Raw genomic sequence first — 16,379 nt, 5'->3', positions numbered from 1 at the left:
AAATGGAGGAGGGGTGAAATGATGCAGCAGCTGCCACAGAGCCTGTCCGGCACATGACACACCCACACATATTCACTCAACATTCACACAAACACACACACACACACACACACACACACATACACGCACACACACACTGCATGCCCACTAATGAATCCATGTGACTCAATTGTCTGGAGCCATGAAAGCAAAGCAAAGCAAAGGAAATTTATTTATATAGCGCATTTCATACACGAGGTAACTCAATGTGCTCTACATGATTAAAAGCTTTTAAAAACAAAGGAAAAAAACAGCTTATAAACATTTAAAACAAAGAGAAAAAATAAATAAAAAAGTACAATTAAAACAGTATATATATATTAAAACAGAAATATCATTTAAAAGTGGAAAAGCTCTAAAAAGCATGGGGGGGAAAGAACAGTTTTTAACATGGACTTAAAAACATGCACACTTGTGGCTGACGTCACTTCTGTTGGCAATGTATTCCATTTGTGTGCGGCATAATAGCTAAATGCTGCTTCAGCATGTTAGCTTTGGACTCTGTGCTCCACTATTTGACCTGAGTCTGTCGATGTCAGAGCCCTACTGGGTTTATATTCCATTAGCATTTCATTCATGTATTCAGGGCTTAAACCGCTTAGTGATTTATAGACCAGTAGCAGAACTTTAAAATCTATTCTAAAGCTGACTGGAAGCCAGTGTAAAGACTTTAGAATTGGAGTAATATGCTCTGACCTCTTTGTTTTCGTCAGAACCCGAGCCGCAGCATTCTGAATAAGCTGCAGCTGTTTAATGCTCTTTTTAGTCCAGCCAGAAGACCATTCCAATAGTCAAGTCTACTTGAGATAAAAGCATGGATGAGCTTCTCCTGGTCTGCTTGACACATGCAAGCCTTCACTCTGGATATCTTCTTCAGATGGTAAAAGGCAGTTTTAGTAATTGATTTGATATGACTTTTGAAAGTCAGGTCGGAATCTATCAGAACACCGTTTCGGACTTGGTCTTTGGTTTTTAAAGAGAGGGACTCCAAGTATTTACTAACAGCAATTCTCTTTTCTTTATTGCCAAAAACAATTATTTCAGTTTTGTTGTGGTTTAATTGAAAAACAAATTGGCTCATCCAGATATTTATCTGTTTTAGACAGTGACACAAAACCTAAATTGAACTGTAGTCATCTGGAGACACTGCTGGATATAACTGTGTGTCATCTGCATAGCTATGATAGTCAAAATTAACGTTCTGAAGAATTTGACCCAAGGGTAGCATATACAGGCTGAACAGGAGGGGTCCAAGAACTGACCCTTGAGAGACACCATCGGTCATTTCCATTCGATGAGACTGAACACTTCCAATGGTTACAAAATAACTACTTTCCTCCAGGTAGGACCTGAACCATTTAAGGACTGTTCCATTTAGTCCTGCCCTCGTTTCCAACCTATTCAGCAGTATATTATGATCTAGTGTATCAAAAGCCGCACTGAGGTCCAACAAGACCAGAATTGACACCTTTCCCGAGTCAGTATTGGAAGTGGAAGACCACCCACTGCCTTCACTGTTCCTTCCTGCACGACTCTATCATCAGCACTATTACACACATAATGGTTAGAACACATGTTCACACCCACGCGTTTAGGTCAGTGTATATACTGCACGTGTTCATATATACTGTATGTTCCCACTGTTAACATCAAGTGGAGAAATAGTAGGGTCATACAAGGCCGCTGTGTCATAAATATACAAAATCTTTTCAAGGCTTTTGTGAAGTTTCCTGTCAGTGAATTTCCACTATGGGACTAACTACAATAATTCATCACTGCACACAATTCACAGTGCTGCTTTTTGTATTATTGTCTCTACATTGAAGGGAAATATAAACAACCAAAACAACAAATGGATTTTCTGCATGTGGAGTTTTGTGCTTTCCTGTAAGAACAAAAATATTGATCAATTTCAACAATTGCTTGTATACAAATAGTTGGTCCTCTTGAGTACCTGCCCCCCATCAAGTGTGAAATTAAACAACCAAGTAAATCTTTTGTTTGCTGACTATTTCCAAAAATGTTTCTGTGAGCAAGCCGTTCTGAAATTTGCCCAATTGTGACATCACAGTTACCACACCGAGTTTCTCCACCCAGGACTAGGACAACTAGGCTGGGTGAAAATCTTCTACTTTCAAACGACGACTGTAGTTCGGCTGCCAGATGACAGGGAAGCGATTGTGTCAAAGTCAAAAGGTAAGCAGAGCTGCACAGTGAGCTTTTTATAAACCGGCACATAAGTGTATGACGTATAGCTCCTCCCCCCGGTCGTGATGGTAACAAGCTCCATTTTTTATTTTTTAGCAAATAAAATGGCCGTCAATTATTCATAGTTTTCACTATTTGCGGTTGGCCGACATCCACTAGACTTCGTTGTCCTTTATGTATTTTGACCAAAGAATGCCAGAAATGTTTTATTAACCATTAGAAACTGTTTAAAATTGAAAAATGTCTCCTTTTCTCCTTTAAACTTAGTTGAAGTTAGCTTTGCAGGGCTGCCTTGGCCCCCTCATGACGTTTTCTATCACGCCTCCAACTTTGATAATGGTTGTTTTAGTTTTTTTTGTCCGCTATCATTAAGACACGCTTGAATTTAGAGTCGTGACACATCGCTGGCCTTGCAAAGTATTATTGCAGCATCCTCAGCGTTTTGAAGGCATTTGATGTTTGCAGTTCTGCTTCGTCCTCAGAGTGCGTGAACAAGGTGACAGCGAGTCAGAAACATCTGAAGGATTTAAACTGCAGCAGCAGCAGGATGACTTGAATGCTGAGTATAATCTGATGTAGTACATTTTACAGCAGTAATACTGACAGTTCCATGGTCAACATTGTACTGTTTGGGTTATAGCTGTGCAATATAACAATATATGTCGTAGGTACGATATAAAACAAAAGGCCGATTGTACATGTATGATATCGTTCTCTATCATTAGATTTACCTTGCCGCTACTGACAAAATCCTGTAATGTCGTTTTCTCCGGTAAGTAATACTTATACTGGATAAATAGCAGGCGTACTTGAATGGCACTTGAAGCACTGTGTTCTATTTATTTTAATTCTTTGCACATTACTGCATTTCTTGAAAAGTGGTTGTACAACCAGATATTTTGAATGTTATTTATTTGGCCAGGAGATATTTGTTTTATTTTATTTTGTATGAATCTTTTATTCATTTAATCGTGTGGTCTATATAAAATATGTATTTAAGACATAAATGGACAAAATTTCTATTAATTTAATGTCATTTTAAGGAAAAATATAAAATTTAGTCCATAGTTTGGCTTATGACTGGCATTTGTCACAGGAAGCAACAGTGCTTATGATCTGCGCATAAATGTTTAGTCCACTTCTAACCACCATGAAGTCAACTTGTCCTGTCACTGTCTGTCAACACGTGAATACATTTCTGATGAGTCTCCACTTTTCTGAGAATTGCAACACTGCAGTTCATCTTGCAGCCACACGAAGGCGAGTGATTCTCTTCTGGGTCAGGTTTTCACAAACTCTTTCACCTGAAATTTAGAAATGTGGCTCCTCCCAAAACCGAAATATCCTAAAATAAATCATGTTTTCCCATATCTACATATACTGTACATAAACCAATGAAAAATAAAACAACATGTGGAAATTATTACAAGAATATCCCGAATATAGCTTTTCTACCCCAAACTCTCTGCTGGACTGATGATTTTGCATAATATATAGTGTATACCCCACTGGCCACAACATTAGGTACATAGACCCAATCAAATGATAACATAATATTGTACATATCATCATGCATTTTCAATTCCACAAGGAAACAGTGTAAATGGATACTAAACTAATTATTACATCAAAGTTATTATTTAATAGAATTTGCTTTCTTCTTATAAGAAATGTTGTGTTGATGTATTTTCAACACTTGAGACATCCTGTTCATCAACTAATCGGAGTCACTGAATAAATAATATCACCCATACAGTATGTCACTCAACTCTTATAACTGTACCAAGAAAGATAATTTAGAGTACTTGAGAAACAATGCAATAGTGATCATTTTGACATATTTAGAAACCGAAATATTCTCCTAGGATGCATGATCAAGCGGTATACATAAAGTCACTGGTGACAAGAGGCTGTCACGAACACATGCTGCTCACCTTCTCATCCTGCAGGTTCTGAATGGCTGCTGCCTCCTTGCTGGCTCTCACCCCCTCAGAACCAGAGCCCGCATCATCTGGACACGTTGGACGTGTGCTGCTGGAGGCCCGGGGGCCTCTCTTCTGACCCACGCTGAGGGCATCGAAGTCAATTGTCTTACTCTCGAAGGCGTCGCGCACGCTGCAGAACAAGCCGCCGTATTTTTGTCGAACGCACTGTTCTGTAGAAGCGGGTCGGGCCAGATACACGGGCAGGTCGTCTTCTGCCTTCCCACTGTGCTCTGCCATGCTGCGAGCCTGCACTGGTGACACAGGAGGAGGAGGAGGGTGAAACTGGGGGCAGAGAAGGTGTGTGCGTGTGTGTGTGTGTGTTTGTATGTTCAGTCAGGAGTAAAGACTGTGATTTGAGTTCTACAATGGATTTCTTTGTATTATGAGACAGCAAACCTTTTAAAGCACTAGTAGAGCAAATGATGAAATACAATTGAATTGACAATAGCCTTGTTAAAACTATCTTTCAAACATATTTGCAGTACTGTATATATTTTCTATATTGTTTTTCTTGTTCGTTGTCACAAGGAGCCTATCCCAGCTGATTTTGGGAGAGAGCTGCTATACTGTATGTGCCCTGCGATTGGCTGGTGACCCGTCCAGGTTGTACCCCAACACTCTCGCCTAAAGTCGAATGGGATATGAGGAAAAGCGCTACAGAAAATGGATGGAAGGGTTGCAATTTACATGTATATTAAAATTTAATCAATTTAAAAATTGGAAAAAATAATCGATACAATCATAATAATGATTTCATAAATCTTTATAATTGCCTGTATTACTGTAATAGTTGAAACTCAGTGTCCAAACTACGGCCCTGGGGTCATTTTTGTGGCCCACGGCAAAGACTAAAATAAAAATTTGACACAGCATGTGTCGTTTGCCGGCATTGTACAACGTTACTTGCTTTCTAAACTGGGTGTCGGCGAGGCAGGAGAAGAGAAGTTGTTCGTTCTCATCTGTCATTTGCTTGTGTTCAACCAATCACGTGTCATTCGGTAAGCCAAGGTCAGCATAGTAGAGAATGCGCCTGTTATGGTTCTAAATGCGCTTCTAAATTTCTTGCTACTCAGTCTTGTGGGATACTGGGCCCCTGGTCACCCCAAAATCCTAAAAAATCATTGACTTTTTTATTTACAATCAAGCTATATTAATTTTTAAGTACACAATATACATAAAAATCAATATATTGCTTCGCATAGCTTTACCTACACTGATGGATTGTATTAATGTGTTAAATAAATTAAAAGATGACAAAGACGGCCCTTGCCTCCTTCCGTTTTTCTGTATGTGGCCCTTGGGAGAAAACGTTTGGACACCCCTGGACCACCCCGAAGTGTGCATGTACATGCACATGGTGAACACTCGCCTCCACTAACAAACCAGGCTAAACTTAGGTCCTTACTTACTTCCTTGACGCCAATTACGACTTCCAGGACTTTGGCACCGTCTTACGGCATCTTGAAGTGTTGTAGAAAGAGAACTCAAAAAAATGTGAATAGGCGACGAGAGGTCATATAGGAGACTAGTTGAATACGCTAATGGAAAATAGATGCGAATTGTAGCCATATTACATAATGTGAATTTTGAAAAATATTTGATAATCATGTGTTTGATATTGAGTTTAAAGTTTGTATTCTATTGTTGCATACAGTTTCATAAAACAGTAATAAGCTTTGGGTCATTTGGAATAATTGCTCCCCCTGTGCATTGTTTATGGTGAGGTACTACGCTTATGAATTAATAGGTGTTTTAAATGGGTGTCTCCTGTGGAAGCAAGAAGGTTTTTATTATATTCGATATTTCATTTTGGAATTGTGAATCCTATGCTTTGAATTTGTTTGGGATCACAGTAAACAGCATTGGATTTTACGTATCTGCGACTCGACTGGATTATTATTGGAATCATTATGATGTTTGGGACATTGAAAGCCGATACAGAGGCGTTTCACTGTATATACACGTATACACACAGACAGTAAATTGTGCAGGGGAATTATTCTTGTTGTATTATGACCTTACATGCGTACGAGCAAGTAGAAGACTGACTTAATTTGCAGACAGTGCATTCTCAATAACTTAATTCCAGCAGCATCTGGTAGGACAACATTGGAAGCCCAAGCGGATGCAGCTGCCCAGTCCGCTTACGTTCTGTAGCTTAGCAACGCACAATTAGCAATCAGACAGATCAGATTGTTTGTTTTCCTGGAAGTCGCAATAATAGTTATTAAATGAACTGAGTCATTGCACTGTTGGGAGAGACATTAAAGGAGGACTGTAAGGATTAAGTTGGGATTGTCATACGTGCAGTTAAAATTAATCCCAGTTGACGTGTGTGTGTGTGTGTGTTGTTGGCCCACTTACCCACTTCTCCCAAGGTCTCCGTTGCCGTAAGGCCTTTGGTGGCAGCTCCTTGAGAACCACTGGCCATGAATTCGCCCAACCAATCACTCCATTACGCACCGTTGCACTTATCGGCCAGGAACAACATTAATGTCTTGGGATTGATTTTTTTTTTTTTTTTTTTTTACTAACTAGCCTGCCTTTTGCATCCATTTTTAATATGATGATAATGATTCCCAGTCCCATGCTAATTCCAGCACTGATGCTTTAAAAGCGTCATTAAATCACTTCTGTGCATCCTGAATGAATGATTCCATGCATGTATTGGGTCAATGTTTGGATATTTAGCAGCTTTTGCTCTCTAAAGCAGCACTCACTTAAAGGCAAATGTAAATGACAGCTTTACAGATGCCATGTCTGCTGTCCAGGTGGACAGCAGACATGAGACGATGTGCTAAAAGATGTCCACCGCGACACACAGCGACATAGTAGTAAATGCGATAACACACACTTGCCTTTAACAACACTTTTGTTTTTCTTGAGGAATAAAGGTATTTAGCGGCACGGTGGGCGACTGGTTAGAGCGTCAGCCTCACAGTTCTGAGAACCCGGGTTCAATCCCCGGCCCCGCCTGTGTGGAGTTTGCATGTTCTCCCCGTGCCTGCGTGGGTTTTCTCCGGGCACTCCGGTTTCCTCCCACATCCCAAAAACATGCATGAATTGGAGACTCTAAACTGCCCGTAGGCGTGACTGTGAGTGCGAATGGTTGTTTGTTTCTATGTGCCCTGTGATTGGCTGGCAACCAGTTCAGGGTGTACCCCGCCTCCTGCCCGATGACACCTGGGATAGGCTCCAGCACGCCCGCGACCCTAGTGAGGAGAAGCGGCTCAGAAAATGGATGGATGGATAAAGGTATTTATTTGGGTGACTCTTTTATTGGGAGTGGATGACTTATGATACGTGGGTTCCATCTAGTGGTGTGCGAAAGAACATTTAAATTGTAATCAATGTTCAATACATTTAACCTTGAGGAACCCTTTGTTTTTATTTTGGTGCAATTTTCCTAAATTTAAATGTAAGCTTGTGTGTATTCCATTGTTTATAGCTTTTCTATGGTTTAAAAAAAAAAAGGAAGCCGGCACAGTTGGAGTGTGCTCCTGTAAATTGACGACAATGTGCGGTGGCTGTTGCAGGAGCGAGAGAGGAGGTCGCCTCCTTTCAACCACCTGAGGATGCATCCCTTCTCAGAGGGTGTCAGTGCACTGCAGATCTACTGTATGAAGGAGGGTGTCAAGGTACAGAACTGAACGCTGTTTAAGATGGATTAAGTAACTGTTTTACATGCTCCAGTCGAAAATTTGTTTCTTTCACAGGATGTGTGCATACCAGATCTAATCAAACTTTTAGATATCCTTGGGGACAACGGGGTAAGTCACACGTTGCCATGACTTATTTAAATATGAAATGATATGAATGCTCTTTATTCATGCTGTTTTGTTTTTGTTTTAAGAACCTAAGAAATGAGGAACAAGTGGCTATTATTCAGGCTAGCACCGTTTTGTCATTAGCAGAAAAGGTAAGGTTGGAGGACAAGCTGAGTATGTTTCGTACTTTAACTGGTTCTTTTGTGCTTATATTTGTTCTTTGCTTCCCTCTAGTGGATTCAGGAGATTGAGGTAACTGAGGCGGCACTACACCAGAAAATGATGGACTTGGAGATAGAGATGGTGAGCAACATTCAACTTTCATCTCTCTATCCCACAGAGCTAGGATATTCAATATGAGGTACTTTGAGTCAGTATTTTAACGAAATATTTTAACTTAATAAAAAAATATATATATATATATATTTCGAGAATGGTTTGGCAGTGGATAATAAAATAAAAAAAGAGCACAAATATCGGATTTATCCATCCATCCATCCATTTTCTGAGCCGCTTATCCTCACTAGGGTCGCGGGCGTGCTGGAGCCTATCCCAGCTGTCATCGGGCAGGAGGCGGGGTACACCCTGAATTGGTAGCCAGCCAATCGCAGGGCACATACAAACAAACAACCATTCGCACTCACATTCACACCTACGGGCAATTTAGAGTCTCCAATTAATGCATGTTTTTGGGATGTGGGAGGAAACTGCAATAATACATATTGTCAAATTAATATCTCGCTTGACATTGCCAATCATAACTGTGCCTTATTATCTTTCTAAAGGCGGACCTTTGGATACAGCTTTTGTATTGGATCCCATTAGATGCTGGCCAGGTGTACCTAATGAAATGTCTGGTAAGTGTATATTATTGAGAGTTGCAGTTAAAAAAACAAAAAAGCACCTGTTTGCCCATCTAATTAGCTAAAGACAGGTTTTAAGTTAAAGCTGTTTCATTTAATTAGTTATAATCAGGTGCAACATCAAGGTTAATAAAATACAAAGCTTTAACAAAGCTAAACTCAACCACGAGTTTAGCTTTGTTAAAGCACTTCATCCTAGAACACCTCGACAGTGCAGGGACCTACGCGAGGATCCTGTTCGTGGACTTCAGCTCAGCGTTCAACACCATCATCCCTGAACTCCTTTCATCCAAGCTTCTCCAGCTCAGCGTCTCGCCTGCCGTCTGCCAGTGGATTTACAGCTTTCTGACGGGCAGGACACAGCAGGTCAGGTCATCGAATCAGTCCTGTGTTCTTCCATCACAGTCTGGTTTGGTGCTGCTACAAAAAAGGACAAACTCCGACTGCAACGGACAATCAAAACTGCTGAAAGGATTGTCGGTACCCCCCTACCCACCATTGAGGACTTGCACGCTGCCAGAACTAAGACAAGGGCGTGCAAAATCCTCTCGGACCCTCCGCACCCCGGTCACCAGCTCTTCCAGCTCCTTCCCTCAGGTAGGCGCTACCGATCAATGCAAACTAGAACTAGTAGACATTCCAACAGCTTCTTCCCTCTTGCGATCAATTTCTTAAACACCTAACCTACAATTCCATTACAACAAGCTGGCAATTTTTTGACTTGAGTTCGTTGTCACATTTCTGTGGGGCCAATTATGAATTACTGTCTGTTGTACTAGAGCGGCTCCAACTACCGGAGACAAATTCCTTGTGTGTTTTGGACATACTTGGCAAATAAAGATGATTCTGATTCTGATTCTAATAAATCCAATAAAAAAATGCAAGACCATTTGTCATCCATCAAAGTCAAAGTTGACTTTGTCCAGTTTATTTAATCATCCAGGTGAAAGTAGGGGGGGGTTCAATTCTTGTTGGAAGACATTAAAAAAAATCCTCTGTGAGTTAAAAACAAAATATATAGATTTAAATATACATTACACAATAATATCAACCACCTAGGGTTAGGGGGAGTAAAACATGTTATTATAAGGGGCCGAGAATGTACAAGCAAAACATGAGGGGAAATGCATTTAAGGCAACTGCTTGTTAGCAAAGTTTGCACAAAAATAGTCTCGGTCGTTCCCCGTTGAAGTCATGGATGTCACGGGAGGCCAGCAGGAGGCCCACATGCATCGATGGTACATATTTAGAATGACACCATACATACTGTAAGAAGTTTTGTGAAAGAAAGAAAAATAGAGTGGGAGCTGTTAGTATCAAGTTGTGGTTAGCAAAATTAAGGGCAGTCATTATATGAAAATGAATAGCTTTGTTCCCGTAGTTATTTTGTTTATAGCTAATCAAGATTCAGAACAACTAAAACGGTTGAGACCAATCAGTATTTGGATTTTTTTTTTTTTTTTTTAAAGGTTTGACAATATGTACAAGCTTATTCATTAAACTTTTAAAGGGCGCCTTCATTTGAGATCATGTGAATCCAGACTTCCCACGGCTGGTTAGCAAGAGCGACGACATGGTGACAGGATGAAAAGGAGGGGTAAATAATCCACATTCAACTTCTTTTTTTTTTTCAGTCATAATGTCCAAGAAAAAAGGAAAAAAAAAACACTTGCAACTGACATCACAATAAATTATGAGCATTGTTTTTTTGTTTTTTTTTAAATGTATAAAATCGCCGAGTTGGGCTGCTCGAGCTGCAATGAACGTAAAAGTGCAACCATTCACAGAACAACGTGAAAGAAATGGCTTAAATGTACACATGAACATCAAATGTTTATGTATCGAGGGCTGGCGAGCTGTTAAAAAAATGGGACACCAATAAAACCAGAGAGTAAAGATCTTACTTCATCTGCTTTTTTGGAGACAAACTCAGAAGACTGTTGACAATCCAGTTCCACTTCAAGGTCTCCATAGTTTTCTTTATTCGAGTCTCCCAACCTGAGTGTCTTCCAGAGTCTGTACACTTGCCTTTAGAGCAGTCTGATGGTCCCTGCTTGCTTTAACATCCTTTTAGGCTTGAAAGAGGAGACAATCAGCTGTGGGTGGGTGTTTTTGTTTTGTTCGATTCCCCCAAACAGTGATGGCTGACACACAATAATATTATTATTATTACTATTACCCTGCATGGCAGAGACATTGTTTACTTCCCAGGCTTTGGTTTTGGATTTGTCAAAGCATGTGTTTGTCAAAACAGACGTGCATCTACGTGCAACTGCATCTGCACGTGTGTGTGTTCTTGTGTGTGTATTGTTCTTGCAGTCCTGCATCCTGAGAGACCCACTTTAAAAAAAAAAGGTTTGACAAAGAAAAATACGTAATAGTGAGCATCCATGGCCAACATCCAATTGACTTGTGTAGCGTCACCACACAAACAGCCACTGTTGCTCCGCCACACTTGGATAAAAAATAAACACAACAGCAGTGACAAACGGGATCTCCGGGCTGACTCATCACCTGCAAAAAAATAAAAAATAACACAAATTAGTCTCAAATTTAACACGTGAAGATCAAATTACATTCAAATGTTCAGGGAGCACTGGACCACACAATATATCTCAATGGACATCCCACATACATGCTGACAGTATGTACTGTAAATGTACAATAGACGTTGCTCAATAACTGTTCCAATAATAGGTAAAGCAAAAATTTCCATCAATTTGATTATTTGCTTCTAACATGTACTGTACATACATAATCCAAATAAAGTGGTATTCACACAAATGGACAATCAGGCCAAATTTTAATATTTTTCCTCTATTCCAACCAGTCAGCAAAGACCTTGTTGTCGGATATTTCTAATATACTATTGATCGATAAATTCGATAAATTCTGAAATAATTACAAAGAAAATTCTATAACTTACTTACTGTAAGTTGGTTTATTTCAGTCGTTCAATTCAGAATTTGAAACTTCATTTATTATACAGATTGATTGGGAAGGGAGAGGCAGAGGGAAAACAGGAAATTATGAACAAATTACTATCATTCTGTCTTTATAAACGTAATATGTGCGTTTTGATTGATACTGTCAGAGGTACTAATTCAACGTGTTTAGCATTGCACCTGGACAGTTTTTTTTCCATCTGTTAGGTTTTGCTCTCATTTCAAATCCACCTTAATTCTGAAGGCCAGAAATTAGGAAGTGTTTCTGAGATCTAGGAACTAAACCTTGTGTCTGTTCTAGTCTACTATGTCACCTGTTTCCATCAAGCAGAACAGTCTCGTCTGGTACTGGGGTTACCACTACTTTATGACACCCATTGAAAGGGTTACCATTGGTGGACAGTGACTCACCACTTGGTGGAAACATGGCTGAAGAATCAGGATGTCCGGCTTTAAAGTTGCTGCGCTCATATTATTGACATTAATACTATGATAATAGGTTGAGATTTGTTCACCCAAAGCCCCCCCACCGCACCCCCACCCCGACTCACCTCTGCTATGGGACACGTCAAAGACCTCAAGGCCAAAGGATAAAGGCCAGAGAAAAGAACAAGAATAGAAATAAAAACTGCAAGGGAAGAAAGCAAAAAGACAGGAAGAAAGAAGAGAGAAGGTGAGAGAATTAGAGGAACATGCAGCACGTTAGTCACATCAGGAACACACACAGAGGAACACAGTGCAGGAAGTCAACAATATTCCAAACTCTTCACATTCAACTTGAATGTCTGTGACCTAAAGGCAACACACAAACTGGAATGAGACTCAGGAGAGCGTTGATAGGACTGTTAAGACAATTTGAAAATCCTTTGTGGAATGCTGCATTTGTCATTTTGCAGGCTATTTCCTGGTTCATGGAAGATAACCATATACCTAACAAACTGAGCGAAGGAATAAACAAACTAACACCAATCAATACATAACCTGCTTTGGAAAAGAGGTCAATTACACCCTGATCTTTGCTACTTCCTCTAAGCATGCAATGGGGGGGATTGTTTTGATTGCCGTTATTTATAGATTAGATTAGTATATTTATATTCGTTATTTTTTGTCATTCAGTTAGTTAATTTAATTTAGTTAGTTTGTAAATTCATTCCTACATTTGTCTGTTGGTTAGTTAATTCCATTCGTTCTTTTCACCAGCCAAGAATGCTTTGCAGAGGGAGGAGGCACGGAAGAAAACACGACATTTAAGTGAGGATCTGGATAAAGGTTTAGATAAAGGAGTGAATTTTCATCGCTGTGGCATCAATGTCCCAGAATTTTAAAAAACAAAATGGTATCACAGCCTGCTCACGAGCACAATATTTTTCACTTTTGTTTAAAGTCTGTGCTCTACTGAGTGACATTCTAATTTTTAATATACTAGACGGAGTACAAGTCTACCTTTTCCTCAAGATCTTTAATCTGTCTCCTTTGGATCTCTGTTTTGTCCTCAAGATCTCGAATTCTCTGAAAAAAAAAACATCTGATTAATTTAGTTATCACGTTGTTGTTGGACACAAGGACATACCTGGTGTGCCTGGTGCAGAAGCTCCATCCTTTCCTGCAGGATCTGACAGTCATACTCTCGACTCTTCCTCAGCATCTGCCTCCTCAATTTCTCAACCGCAGTTCGCAGCTCATCCCGCTGAAGCTCGTCCAGGGGCTCGCCGTATTTGATCACCTACAGCGAGGAGGACACAGATAATCATTAAAACTGTATTTTGCGAATATATCATAATTTGCTGGAATTTCTGCAGAACTAGATGGTGTAAATGCGCAGACTAAAATGGTGACACTGTCAGAGAGATATTTATTTAACAACATGTGTATTATTAGTTTGCAGTGGTGCATCATACCCTGAGGTGTTTCTAGCATTTTGTCCCATATATGTAGTATTTCAAAGACAAAATGATAAGGTGAAATGACCTTGTCCTGCTGCAGGGCGTTGTATAACGTTGCCTCCAACTCTTGGATTTGCTGTTGAGAAGTGGAAATAAAGAGCCATTATTACAACCCCAATTCCAATGAAGTTGGGACGTTGTGTTAAACATAAATGAAAACAGAATACAATATATTTAATGTTCAAACTGATAAACTTGTTTTAGCAAATAATTGTTAGCTTAGAATTTTATGGCTGCAACACATTCCAAAAAAGCTGGGACAGGTGGCAAAAAAGACTGAGAAAGTTGAGCAATGCTCATCAAACACCTGTTTGGAACATCCCACAGGTGAACAGGCCAGTTGGGAACAGGTGGGTACCATGATTGGGTATAAAAGGAGCTTCCCTGAATTGCTCAGTCATTCACAAGCAAAGATGGGGCGAGGTTCACCTCTTTGTGAACAAGTGCGTGAGAAAATAGTCAAACAGTTAAAGCACAATGTTCCTCAACGTACAATTGCAAGGAATTTAGGGATTTCATCATCTACGGTCCATAATATCATCAAAAGGTTCCGAGAATCTGGAGAAATCACTGCATAAGCCAAGGCCAAAATCGCATGGCACACTACATTTGTTACAAACAGGGCTGCCATGCACCCCACTGTCTGCCTCACAGTTCTGAGGACCCGGGTTCAATCCCCGGCCCCGCCTGTGTGGAGTTTGCATGTTCTCCCCGTGCCTGCGTGGGTTTTCTCCGGACACTCTGGTTTCCTCCCACATTCCAAAAATATGCATGGTAGGTTAATTCAAGACTCTAAATTGCCCGTAGGTGTGAATGGTTGTTTGTTTGTATGTGCCCTGTGACTGGCTGGCAACCAGTTCAGGGTGTACCCCGCCTGCCTCCTGCCCGATAGCTGGGATAGGCTCCAGCACTCCCGCGACCCTTGTGAGGATAAGCGGCTCAGAAAATGGATGGATGGATTTTTGCATGATCATAAGTTTGTCTTTGTTTCTTTGTTGTCTCATTGTTACACTGTTTATATTCCATTTCCAACAGTGTTGTCTATTATTTAAACCAAAAGGTGACCTTATAAGCAACGTATTTCTTCTATAATAGAACTAGAGACTAGTCAAAATGTTTTAACACTTCTTTCCTCTGAGATGAAACACTCATATTGTATTCATGCTGTGACAAAAGGTCTGTGAATTTCTGAGAATAAAACAGACTTTTATAATGTATTGAATAAATAGATCAATTGATAGAATATTTATTTATGTATTCATTTATTTATCTGTTTGTTTATGTATTTATTTATTATCTATTAGTGGCGAGTCTAGCCCTATTTTGGGTCATAAACCAAATGGTCTTTTTCAAGATCTAAAAAGTTAGATCAAATTTCAGAAGGGTACTTTCCAAAATTAGGTCACATACGCAGCCCACCCAAAGTATTGGACCTAGACTCGGCCCTGGTACAGTTGTCACAGATTATTGCTTTAAAATGACTTGTTTTAAGTGGTTGTTTTCTACCAAACAGAGAAATACGTGTACATATCAAAGCTTGAGTCCAAAATGATGATGGCTCATATAGAACATGTGCTTACCATGTAGGCCTGGTCCAGGGCTTGTTTTCTGTAGTCCAGCTCCTCCTCCAGATATCCTTTTTGTTTACAGAACATCTCCTGTACAGGGTGAGGATCAAATGTTACTGATTCACAGTACCTCATATTGAATATCCTAGCTCTGTGGGATAGAGAGATGAAAGTTGAATGTTGCTCACCATCTCTATCTCCAAGTCCATCATTTTCTGGTGTAGTGCCGCCTCAGTTACCTCAATCTCCTGAATCCACTAGAGGGAAGCAAAGAACAAATATAAGCACAAAAGAACCAGTTAAAGTACGAAACATACTCAGCTTGTCCTCCAACCTTACCTTTTCTGCTAATGACAAAACGGTGCTAGCCTGAATAATAGCGACTTGTTCCTCATTTCTTAGGTTCTTAAAACAAAAACAAAACAGCATGAATAAAGAGCATTCATATCATTTCATATTTAAATAAGTCATGGCAACGTGTGACTTACCCCGTTGTCCCCAAGGATATCTAAAAGTTTGATTAGATCTGGTATGCACACATCCTGTGAAAGAAACACATTTTCGACTGGAGCATGTAAAACAGTTACTTAATCCATCTTAAACAGCGTTCAGTTCTGTACCTTGACACCCTCCTTCATACAGTAGATCTGCAGTGCACTGACACCCTCTGAGAAGGGATGCATCCTCAGGTGGTTGAAAGGAGGCGACCTCCTCTCTCGCTCCTGCAACAGCCACCGCACATTGTCGTCAATTTACAGGAGCACACTCCAACTGTGCCGGCTTCCTTTTTTTTTTTTAAACCATAGAAAAGCTATAAACAATGGAATACACACAAGCAATAATTGTCCCGGTGGCACGGTGGGTGACTGGTTAGAGCGTCAGCCTCACAGTTCTGAGGACCCGGGTTCAATCCCCGGCCCCGACTGTGTGGAGTTTGCATGTTCTACCCGTGCCTGCATGGGGTTTCTCCGGGCACTCCGGTTTCCTCCCACATCCCAAAAACATGCATAAATTGGAGACTCTAAATTGCCCGTAGGTGTGACTGTGAGTGCGAATCGTTG

At 40.2% G+C, this 16,379-nt stretch overlaps 1 protein-coding gene across 2 annotated transcripts in view; it reads right to left on the bottom strand.

Annotated features, from left to right (window-relative positions):
- Positions 1 to 9,760: 9,760 nt before the first annotated feature.
- jakmip2 (janus kinase and microtubule interacting protein 2) overlaps positions 9,761 to 16,379 on the bottom strand; it is a 31,799-nt gene continuing 25,180 nt past the window's right edge. Inside the window, exons 15-24 of one of the 2 annotated variants that reach the window (XM_061702569.1) lie at positions 15,939 to 16,040; positions 15,807 to 15,860; positions 15,658 to 15,723; positions 15,507 to 15,575; positions 15,331 to 15,408; positions 13,776 to 13,826; positions 13,378 to 13,530; positions 13,251 to 13,316; positions 12,359 to 12,435; positions 11,289 to 11,376 (exon numbers count right to left, since the gene is read on the bottom strand). In XM_061702569.1, the coding sequence (XP_061558553.1) occupies positions 12,385 to 12,435; positions 13,251 to 13,316; positions 13,378 to 13,530; positions 13,776 to 13,826; positions 15,331 to 15,408; positions 15,507 to 15,575; positions 15,658 to 15,723; positions 15,807 to 15,860; positions 15,939 to 16,040 (690 nt within the window). In that variant the 3' untranslated portion in view covers positions 11,289 to 11,376; positions 12,359 to 12,384. Of the gene's footprint in view, positions 11,377 to 12,358; positions 12,436 to 13,250; positions 13,317 to 13,377; positions 13,531 to 13,775; positions 13,827 to 15,330; positions 15,409 to 15,506; positions 15,576 to 15,657; positions 15,724 to 15,806; positions 15,861 to 15,938; positions 16,041 to 16,379 lie in introns of both variants that reach the window. The other variant, XM_061702568.1, reaches the window with a different exon arrangement.

The sequence above is a fragment of the Phycodurus eques genome, chromosome 17, assembly GCF_024500275.1.
Source record: "Phycodurus eques isolate BA_2022a chromosome 17, UOR_Pequ_1.1, whole genome shotgun sequence".
Taxonomy (NCBI): domain Eukaryota; kingdom Metazoa; phylum Chordata; class Actinopteri; order Syngnathiformes; family Syngnathidae; genus Phycodurus; species Phycodurus eques.
This window is presented reverse-complemented; position numbering and strand designations above follow the sequence as displayed.